General features: G+C 37.8%; 2 protein-coding genes and 1 long non-coding RNA gene across 4 annotated transcripts in view; all 3 read left to right on the forward strand.

Moving 5' to 3' along the window:
- Positions 1–351: 351 nt before the first annotated feature.
- Positions 352–10,980, forward strand: part of LOC122980554 (adenosine receptor A1-like) — a 719,840-nt gene continuing 709,211 nt past the window's right edge. The window contains exons 1-2 of one of the 2 annotated variants that reach the window (XM_044348684.1): positions 352–959; positions 1,980–2,179. In XM_044348684.1, the coding sequence (XP_044204619.1) occupies positions 604–959; positions 1,980–2,179 (556 nt within the window). In that variant the 5' untranslated portion in view covers positions 352–603. Of the gene's footprint in view, positions 960–1,979; positions 2,790–10,980 lie in introns of those variants that run through there. The other variant, XM_044348683.1, reaches the window with a different exon arrangement.
- LOC122980565 lies at positions 3,702–4,693 on the forward strand. Its single transcript, XR_006403051.1, has 2 exons — positions 3,702–4,003; positions 4,102–4,693. It is a non-coding gene; the product is annotated as an uncharacterized LOC122980565 (long non-coding RNA).
- Positions 5,949–10,374, forward strand: rplp2 (ribosomal protein, large P2). Its single transcript, XM_044348697.1, has 5 exons — positions 5,949–6,054; positions 9,453–9,576; positions 9,755–9,803; positions 9,892–9,990; positions 10,245–10,374. Exons 2-5 carry the CDS (start codon positions 9,454–9,456, stop codon positions 10,319–10,321), a joined length of 348 nt encoding a protein of 115 aa, XP_044204632.1. The 5' UTR covers positions 5,949–6,054; position 9,453; the 3' UTR covers positions 10,322–10,374.

A 10,980-nucleotide genomic window follows, 5' to 3' on the forward strand; every position in this document is an offset into this window, starting at 1 on the left:
CTGATCTTGATATGGAAGAGTTATTATTTAAGAGTTATGGACATATATATAGCAACACTGTTCCTCAGATATATCTTATGCACTGCGCTTTCCTCTACTTACACAGTAAGATAAAATCAGTTCTAAAGCATCCATCTTCAGCTGAGAGCTTGTTATTTTTAACACGTTTTATCAAAATGCGTCCTTTCAGCTCTTACATGAAGACCACAGTTCTTATCAAAATCATGCACTTAATGTGAGCACAACTATTACTGCAGCATACTGCAGAAATCAAAGTCCCTCCCCTTGATTTTTATGACTCGTTTTTTTACAGACTAGTGAGAGAGTGAGTAAGAGAGAGGAAGGATGTAGAAGAGTGGTGATGCACTGATACCCAAACATGCGGAGGATTCATCGTTCAACATCCAGTCATCAGTAGAAGGGCCACTCAGTGTGTAAATGTGACAAAGAGAAAAAGTACTCTTCTTTCATCTAGAGAACTCACACAATGGAAGATGGTTCTGTGCTGAAGCAAAGCCCAGAGCGGAGGCAAGAAGTTTCAACAACCAATTTATATTTTTTTACAGTCTGAGAAAAGGTAAGCAACATCTTTGAGTAGTGAAAATGATTTCCTCTCCTGGTATCAAGCCTCGGGAGCATGTGGACATGATGTACATCTCCATTGAGACAGCCATCGCTCTGGCCTCTGTGCTGGGGAATGTGCTGGTGGTGCTGGTGGTGTGTGTGAACCGGGCTCTCCGTAACACTACCTTCTGCTTCATCGTGTCTTTGGCGGTGGCTGACATTGCTGTGGGAGTTTTGGTCATCCCTCTGGCCATTATCATCAGTCTGGGATTTAACACTCAGTTCTACACTTGCCTCTTCCTCTCCTGCTTGCTGCTCATTATCACCCAGGGCTCCATCCTTTCCCTGCTCGCTATTGCCATCGACCGATATCTGCGGGTCAAGATTCCAACCAGGTGAGAAACTGTTGTAAAATCAATTGGTCACATGTTCCTTTGAAATGTTTTTTTTTTTTTTATGATATAAACATAAACTTATTAGAAGAAAGTCAAGATTGGTTTGGTAGGTCTTGGTTGTTGATGTTGTGATAACATTCGTATTACAGTATCAATACTGTACAGTAATTGACATGTCAGTTCTTATGGTAAGAGCAATAAAATATTCATAACTGAGAAGAGGAAGTGGATGTCAATATCATCCCTGATTGGTTGTGGTTGTGTGTTCCAGTCTAGTCCAGTTTGCTGACATAAACAAATTATTATTCAAACTATCCCTTCACTGAAATATACTGAACATGTTCATTCATCAGGCTGAGTTCACTGGAAATACACACTTGACCCCATGTATCTCTTTGATATTAACAAGCAACCTTTATCTTTTACAGCCCAACATGACAAAAGTGTTGTTCTCAGAACCAACATCAACAAAACCAGTTGAACTCTTTCCCCAACAGCCACCCCCCTTAGTTTTACAATTAACCTCTTAACCTTATGTGTCCCAAGAATATTTTAGAAGAATAAATAGTTATAATAGTAGGACCAGTAGTGTCTGATGCAAAATATTTTTTACTGCTTTCAGCATTAGAGAGCTAAATGTGTGCTTTTAGCCTCAGGTAGTCAATCAAGAGGAGGTGGTTCCAAGTGTTGATGTCTGACATGGCACCATATATCGTTGCCTGGTTTAATGCAAATCAATGGGCTGGACATCAAAAGCTTTTAAGCAAATTAAAATGTCCCTGTCTGCCTAAATAACTGACATAGGCATAGTTTGTTAGGGGATTTTGGCAGTCGCCCATACTACTTCATTTTTTATCAGTTGGGTCCTAATCTGAAAAGCAGCAACTTGATCAAATGTCTCTGAATAATAAATATGTAGGCTGGCATTTGTTCAAATAAATACTACTTCAGTAGTATGCATGCGTGCATTTAGGTGATTGAAAAACCTGTCATCATTTTTTTCCCAATAACCCTGCTCAGGTACTGCACCATAGTGACCCAGAGGAGGGCATATGTGGCCGTTTGTTTGTGCTGGATCCTGTCCTTCCTCACTGGATTGGTTCCAATGATTGGCTGGAATAACCGTGATGCTCAACAAAACCTCAGCAGTTCCAGCGACATCATCTGCAAATTTACTACTGTGATGAGGATGGACTACATGGTGTACTTCAATTTCTTCGGCTGGGTGGTGGTACCGCTGACCATAATGATTGCCCTGTATGGGGAGATCTTTAGGGTGATCCGGCGACAGCTTAACCAACGTGCTGAAGCCACTTGTGATGGAGAGAGGTACTTAAGGAAAGAGCTGAGGTTGGCTAAGTCACTGGCCTTGGTGGTCTTCCTCTTTGTTGTTTGTTGGCTGCCAATACACATCATGAACTGCATCACTTTCTTCTGCCCAGGGTGTGTCATACCTAAGTTTGCCATGTATGTAGGCATTTTCATGTCCCATGTGAACTCAGCACTAAATCCGTTGGTTTATGCATTCAGGATAAAGCGGTTCCGTGTCACACTGATCCAGATCACTCATCGTTGCATGTTATGTAAGTCCACAGAGCCCACCCCGTACCCCACCAGCACACCTGCCCTGACTGAGAAAGTGGATGTAAACATGCCAGAAGGACTGGAGAATCCCCGTGACACTAAAGGGATTTCAAATATATCACCACATTAACAGACACAACAAAGCACTTCATTGAGTCATGGACAAGTTCATTTTTGACCCATTCACCTTCTTTTTACCCAGTCAGATCTGAAGAAAATGTGCCTGCAATCAGGGAAATAATATTATTCCCATCAGTCTCAGTCTGCATTATTTTTAAAAACTCATTGCTTCCTCAATTGATTCATATTGAATTGTAATATATATATATATATATAAAGTACAACAAACATTTCATGTTTAAAAAGCTTGTTATCCAGAATAAACATACACAGCTTGACTATTAACATGTCTCATTACTATTATTATTTCACATCTACATATGCTGATTTCAGTTAATTTCCAAAAGGAGATTTGCAACTACTCACATTTGGTCTCTGAGTAATCACGTGAGCAAAAAGCAGAAGACTCAGAGTAGCAGGACTTACTGAGTAGGATCAATAGAGAGTACAGTGTGTTGTGAAATGCTTTGTGGAAACCCATTTAATAGAACTGAAAAGGCCTAGCCTGGAATGCAAATTGCCAATGAAATCACTAAATGAAACACAATTGTGGCAACGACAAAGCAATCCAACCATTAGTCTTTATCACAGAATGCAGGCACCTCTTCAGCTAATTCAGCTAGTTTAAGCCATATTTCAATAGCTGTGGCAGCATGTTGGAAAGGCTCTGAAGCATTTGAGTAAATTACCCACAGAGCATTATGTTGAAGTGATTTATTCCAACTCTGCTAAAGCTTCTGCTGAAGCTGTCAGTTCTGCTTTGTCATCAGCTTGACTTCTGCCTGATTTCAGTCACACATTTTCACACACAGAGAAAAAAAAATCTGGTTTAGAATATTTGAGTTTAAATGTTTTTGTCATTTGAAATGTTTAACACACCAGGTTTTTCTGTAAATATTACAGTGAGCTCCAGCAAGACATTTCTTCTACTCAGATTAAAGTTCATTCACATCAGGTAGGCTGACCACCTGAGAGTTGTAAGGTTGAAATAGTTTGACATGAACATGCTGTCATCTGAAACCTCCACCCTCTATTTCTTTGTCTCTGTCTGCCTCTCTCTGACAAAGACAGTAATACTTATTTTACCATCTGTCACCTTCATCCTTGTTGAGGGATTTGAAACTGCTGAGTGTGTTCTAATCCCCAGCCCTCGTCTTAGTGAGGCAGGTGTCGCATTATCAGCCTGGCATTTACTGCCTTCACACCACTCTCCTGTGGTCAGCGGCCTACCGAAACCTGAGGAGCACAAGCATGATAGGTGAGGAGACAAAAAGCCAAGAGTCTCAATTTTGTGTGTGAACCTTATCTTCATCCCATCTTAAAGACTTGTCTACTTTGAGGTAAGACCCTTAATATTCATTCTAAGACAGCTTTATAAGAAACACTATCTGTAATACACCAGTCTTTCTAATATTTTTTTTCATTTTAATATCCTTAGGCGACTGAGGAAAACTTACATTTGCAGCATTAAAAATGGCTGACACTGATGAAGCAGAGGGTGTCGAAAATGTGGAGGCTCCAGAGGAAGACCTGGATGACGAACAGAAGGTCTTGCTACACTTTAGTAAATACACCGAGGCCCGGCGGGCACTACCTTGGGAGCAGTGGACTTTCAGAGAAAAAGCAAACTATTATATGGACCGCATCTTTCTCGGGGTCTTGGCCATTTTCTTCGTTGTGTTGATGGCAGAAGTTTGTTATAAAGTGTGGTATGTGACAAACGTGAACAAGATTGCAGAATTTGTGACAGATTCAGTCGTCTTTCTATTCGACTGGCTTTTCAGTCAGGAGAGACAGGAGGAGCTGATTGAATTGTAGTCTGATAAGAGAACAACTGTTAATACATTAACTACGCTTGTTTTGTCACTTTTTTGTGTTTTCTACAATGTTTTAAGCACATGTGGTATTACAGATCTCCAGCAAAGAATCAATTCAGAGCCACGTCATAACTAGAGATGATGTAATGATGATTTCTGAACTGTGTTTCTGACTGTGATTTGATGGAAATAAATAATGTACGCAAGAAACTGGATCATTGTACTGTCCTACTATAGCACATGACACTCTGCTATTATTGCACATTTTTAAAAACTTGTAGCATCTCCACTTTCTGGTCATTGTCCTTCATTTGTGTAATTTATAGCATAGTTACCATGTTATGTTTAGACTTATGACACTGCAGCAAGCAAGTTTCAAACATTATAAACATGAGTGATTTAATTTTAAGTTGGCATCATATTAGATACAGAATTGTCGTATTTGCATATAGTGCTGAAAAACATAGTACAAAAATTAGCACTAAAACATACAGTATAGTGTGTACTTGAGTGTTTTCATTATACACCACTTCTACTCAACTACATTTTAGAGAGAAATATTGTACACTACATTTATTTGACGAATACTTTGAAGATTCAGATTTTACATTCGTAGCATTTAGGATATATAGACATACATACATATAGGCCTAACACACCTAATATGATAATCCTTTGTAATAATACCACATTTTATTTATAGAGCACTTTTCAAGGTACTCAAAGATGCTTCACACAGAAGAAGATAGAAAAAAAATCTATACATAAAACACACAAAAAGCAAGAGAACACACCAAAAGTACATGCAATCGCAGGGGGCATGAAATCAAACATTCTTCTAATACTTAAGTAACATTATGAATGTAGGACTTAGTTGTAACTGTGGTATTGTTGCTTTTACTTAAGGAAAAGACCTACTTTTGCACTCACAGTAAAGCATGAAAAACACAGGAACTGTCTCTCACTTTTAAAAGATAAAGAAGAATGTTTGTTTTGTTTTTTGTTTTTTTCAATAAATTGTACCCATAATAATCACAAAACATCGTTTTTAAGATAACCTGTAGAGATTTTTACAAGCTGCCAGGTTGTCTTCTTGAAATAATTATTGTGATTTCATTAAAAATGTATCTAGGAATAAATATAGAATGCAGATTAGATGAAGGCTTGCAAACAAGAAGATTCAGGCAGATTACTGAGAACCAAAGTGCAAAAGGGATTTTCATCGCCTATACCATGGCCTATACCCAACCTGTTTTTACAGATTTTACATACTTTCTTCATTCCATCACATAACTTCTGACAACAACAATGATGAGAAAATATATTATCGTTCTTATTTTTAAAAAAAACCCCGCTACTTTTTAAAAAAATGTTATAGAAAGAGATCATAAAGATTTACATTTTAGAAGACATACAGTGATACGTAGTCTGACCATGGATGACACGTCACGTCTGTCATCCAAATGGACCAATAAAATCGACGCATTCCACACTTCTACAAGTTCCGGTACCGCCCATCTCTCTCTTCCGGATTTCCTAGCGTGACCGACGTTTCGTGTCTGTTTAGACTTAAAGTAAGTTAAATTTACAAGCATTTAAACGGTGTGTGTGTGGAAGAATCAACGTTTAAATTTTTTTAAGACGATATTTACTCGACTGTGGCTTCTAATCGCCGATAGACGTGTGTTTTCTGGAGTAGAAACGAGGCTCGTTGTTCTGTCACAAATGGAGGACAGACAGAAACACCCGCGTGCCATGCTGCTGCTGCTGTCATTTCTTATCTCACGTGACGCGGCTAGTGTTGCAGATGTGGTGTCTACAGATCAAAACAGTGTTATACAAACCTGATTTCTGTAATTATTGTCTTTCTGTCCGTGTGTAATTAAAGCTAATATATACGGTCAGCAAAGCTAACGGTAGCTAACATCAAACTGGGCTCCTCCCTGTCACACATACTCAGTCTAAAATAAACACGATCAGTCCTAGTAAGGTATTCTGAAGTAGTTACTGTTATTTAATGCCTGCTTCATGGTATTTACTTCATTTATCTGTACCTTCGGGATTTCACTGAGTTTTTTGTAATTATTGCAGCCAAAAATGCTTGATTTTTTTTTCTTTTTTTTTTCTTTTCTGTCCAGCATCCTTTCTTAAAAGTTGCGATACAATTTGCGATGTGTTATGTGCTCTTTTTAGGTTAAAATTGCGGGAATTGGGAAAAAATGCATGCAAATGAAATTAATGCAACTTTTGATAAAACTGCTACCAATAATGAATCATATGTAATCACTTCCTTTGATGAAAAGCATACCGCATATCACAGAAACAAGTATATTTTCGTGCTAATTTTTAATTTTCTGAACATGAGAACCATGGGCTCAAATATGAAAAAAAAATAGCCTTTATTAAATAAACTTTCACCTCAATATTAGCACCAAAAAAAAAAAAAAAATCAGGCAGCAATGCATTTTAAAATAAATCTATTAACGCCTGAATCCTTGCTGAATTTGCGCTGCATGGCTCGAGTTACCGCAACACGAAATGCAACAATAGGACCAAATCACATGCGGTCTGTTGATTTGGTAATTTCATCTGGAAGAGTTGCAGCAATCTAGCAAAATTGCAAGTTCCTGCTAATAGTGTGTAGATTTCTTGAATTTGCCTCAGATATTGCAATTGCAAAATCAGTTTCCTGGAGGGACTGATTTAAACACACCATATAGTCATTAAGTGATTGGCACAGTTATAAATAAACCCTCTAACTGGGGAAAGCTTGTGTTTCAGACTCCTAGTGGTGATTAAAAGCACTAAAGTGAAATACAAAAGTGAGATGTTTCTGAGTGACAGTATACTAGAGTTTAACTTATTTGCTAACTATTTTGATGAATGTTTTGAGTCATTTTTTATGAAAAAAATGTTAATTCTCTGGTTCCAGCTTCACATATGAATATTCTCTGGTTTCTTTAGTCTTCTATGATAGTAAACTGAATATCTTTTGGATTGTGGACAAAACAAGACCTTAGCTTGACTTTAGCTTTGGGGAGCCATTTTCTGACATTTTATTCTTTCACTCTGACACTCAACTAATCAATTGAGAAAATAATGACGGATTAAAAGATAAGTCCTTTTATAGAAAAGGAAGAAAATGCATACTCCCACTCCAGCAGTATTGTGTCTAACATGATACCATGATTAAAGCTGAAAAAATTACTTGCTTAATAGATTTGTCAATCGACAGAATATTCAGGTGCAACATGTATTAATAATCATTTAATTGTTTAAAGAAATAGTTAAAACAATTATGGTAAAATATTAGATTTGCTGGTTTTCTTAGTCTTGTATGAAGTCAACTGAATATCTTTGGGATTTGGACTGTCAGGCAAAACAATTTGAAAATACCAACTTTGGGAAATTGTGACAGACATTTTACAGACCAAAAAATTAATTGTGAAAATAATTAGCTCATCAGTAAATAATAAAAATAACCACCAGTAGCATCTCGAAACAGCTTAATGTATGAATGTGGCCACAGTAGCACATTAAAAAAAAGCAGATATTGTATGAATGCACATTTTTATGTTTCATTATTATTATTTATTTTATTACTTTATTTGATAAGGACAATGCATATTAATAACATTTCTGAAACTATGCCAGTGTTAGTCAGAAAGGCTTATTTTCATCTGTAGTCACCAGGCAGGCAAATAGTTGAAAGTACAAATGTTACAATTAAAAACATTGAACATCTACAATAAAAGCAGTGAAAATATGCAGATACAAACAGAGGGCACACTACATAGAGACAAGAAATATGACTGTTTAGATACACAAAGTCAACACTAGCATGACAACAATCAACAAGTCATCAAATAACATGACAACACAATCTTAAGGCCTGGTGAAGTGTGAATATTACGTAAAGAGCCTGTGATATGCAGGAGCAGCTCTTAGATTAAGCATGATAATGACAAATAAGACAACATGAAAAAACACTTCACTGTTCTAGTGTTCATGAGTTTGATTTCTCATGAACCAGGCTCTTAATGTAGTGGAGAATGAATGAATGGTAGTTGACACAGTTTCTTAGGCATTTCTTGTGGCTCTGACAGGAAAAAGCAGAACTACTTTGTCTTCAAGTTGTAAGTTGCTGCTCCAGTAGTTCGGCTTGTTTTTAATGTGATGCAAATACAGAGTGGTGGAGGAGCCATATTGTGTAATACATTGAAAACAAGACACAGTCTACTCTATTTAACCATTTTTTCCCAACTTAGTAAGTTGCGCTTTTTCAAAATATTACAGTGATGGTATCCTTGTAGCTTCTTGTCTAGTGTTTTTATTGTTTTGTTTGTACAGGGATTCTATTGGCTTTAGTACGGTTTTATTGACGTGTCCTCATCTTGTCAGATAGTATGTGATGTGTGGGAGTATCATTGTATTCATGAACTTTTTAGCTGCATTAGTGGTCACACAGTTCCTTGTTAGTTTGAAATGTGTCCGACTAAATCTATCATTACTTGAAACTTCTTTTTATGTTGACGTCAAAGGCAGATTTGAGTCAACAGTGATGTTGAGATATTTAAAATCAGACAAGATCTGTAGGTTTTTTTCCAGAGACTGTGATATCTTGATCCAGTGTTACGGATCTATGTGTGTCAACACAGGTCAAAACACCAGGAACCTACCAATACTGGCAGGCCAAGACAAAATAGTTCTAAGTTATGGAATTCACAATATGAGACAATGGTAAAAATAAACCTACTTGTTTAAAAGACAAGTAGCTTCTTTATTTATCTCTGGTGTATTTTAGTTCACTAAAATAAAGAAGGATGTGTGTCAATTGTCTATTTGGTTGAAAGCTTGAAACTTGAACGCTTTCAAGTGTAATTCTGTTGTTTTACTTTCTCAGACTTGATGGGAATATTGCATTGCTTCACTCAAAAGTTGTTCACCTGTAATCTGTTTCTTCTGTCTACAGAATGCGTTACGTGGCCGCTTACCTCCTGGCTGCCCTCGGTGGGAACACCAGCCCCTCCGCAAAGGACATCAAAGCCATCTTGGGCAGCGTGGGAATTGAGGCCGATGACGAACGCTTAGACAAGGTATACCATTCAACCACTGTGTGTGTGTGTGTGTGTGTGTGTGTGTGTGTGTGTGTGTGTGTGTGTGTGTGTGTGTGTGTGTGTGTGTGTGTGTGTGTGTGTGTGTGTAGCAGTTACAAGTCTTGTGTCCACTGCAAATGCTTTGTGGCTGAAGTTAAATATTTGCATTTCTCTGTAGGTCATTAGTGAGTTGAGTGGGAAAGACATCAACGAAGTCATGAACTCAGGTAAAGGCCTCTCTCTGAACACAACTGAAGATTTCAGGGTGTTGCTCACTGAAGATGGCTAAAAATGTTTGTTTTTTGTCCCCCACAGGCCTCTCCAAGTTAGCCTCCGTACCAGCAGGTGGTGCTGTAGCAGCTCCTGCCGCTGGTGCTGGTGGGGCCGCTGGAGCAGGGGCCGCGCCTGCTGCTGGTACGTATACACCTTTTCATTCTTGGCTCAAATTGATAAACGGATGTCTTTTAGTGTCTGTATGATTGCCTAGTAACATTATCATCTATTACTACATTATAATAGCAATGCAAAAACTGTGACGCCCTCTCAAATAAATGTGTAGCAGTCATAATACAAAGTTTAATTCGTTAATGATGTAGGTTATTATAGATAAGAGTTCCTGACACATTTCTGTGGCACTGACTCTTGTCTTTAATCCCTCTCATTTCCAGCGGAAGAGAAAAAGGAAGAGAAGAAAGAGGAATCAGAAGAGTCAGACGAAGACATGGGCTTCGGACTCTTTGATTAATCTACCTTCTCCATGCTTAAAAAGCAATAAAAATGTAAAAGGTTTACACAAAACATACTGTCTTTTTGTCCTTTTTAACTGGTTTGAAACAGACTTTACAAATAACTACTGTACAAAGGTAATAACTCCTAAAGACATTACCGCACCATTACACTACCAGAAATAAATTGTCTGGGTTTCAGGGTTCGATGTTGAAAGCTATTTTGTTGCCCGCTAAAAATAGTCTAGACTGGGCCACTCATCATCATTAGGCAATCCAGACCCTGCATGTGGTCAGTGTTTCCTGCTGTTGGTCAGATAACTGAAACCACATAATAGCAAAAGCTTAAAGGGACAAGCCGTGGTCCAAACACAAAGGTAACCTTTTCACCATAACAGGACTGGAACCTGCGGTCACTCAACAAACGACTGTCAGGTCACTAAATACACGAGGAGACAACTAAATCATTAAGTTTTAAGTGTTTTAATGGTGTGAAAGGTTTGTTCATATTGTTTGTGAATGTGTAGTTAAAAAATACCTCTTAAGTTACAGTTGGTAGAGTAACAAAATGCAGATTAAACCTTGTTATACCCCAGTTGTCAAGCACGGACATGAATTTAAATTCTTTTTGTGAATTTACTGACAAGAGTTGTGAAACTACTTCACAGAGGTCAAATAG

Source organism: Thunnus albacares, chromosome 4, assembly GCF_914725855.1.
Source record: "Thunnus albacares chromosome 4, fThuAlb1.1, whole genome shotgun sequence".
Classification (NCBI taxonomy): Eukaryota; Metazoa; Chordata; class Actinopteri; order Scombriformes; family Scombridae; genus Thunnus; species Thunnus albacares.

What these genes read in the sequence shown, in the direction of transcription:
- rplp2 (XM_044348697.1), top strand. Translation starts at nt 9,454, where the DNA reads ATGCGTTACGTGGCCGCTTACCTCCTGGCTGCCCTCGGTGGGAACACC. An exon ending in ATGACGAACGCTTAGACAAG is followed by an intron (nt 9,577 to 9,754) that starts GTATACCATTCA and finishes ATTTCTCTGTAG; the next exon opens with GTCATTAGTGAGTTGAGTGG. An exon ending in CAACGAAGTCATGAACTCAG is followed by an intron (nt 9,804 to 9,891) that starts GTAAAGGCCTCT and finishes TGTCCCCCACAG; the next exon opens with GCCTCTCCAAGTTAGCCTCC.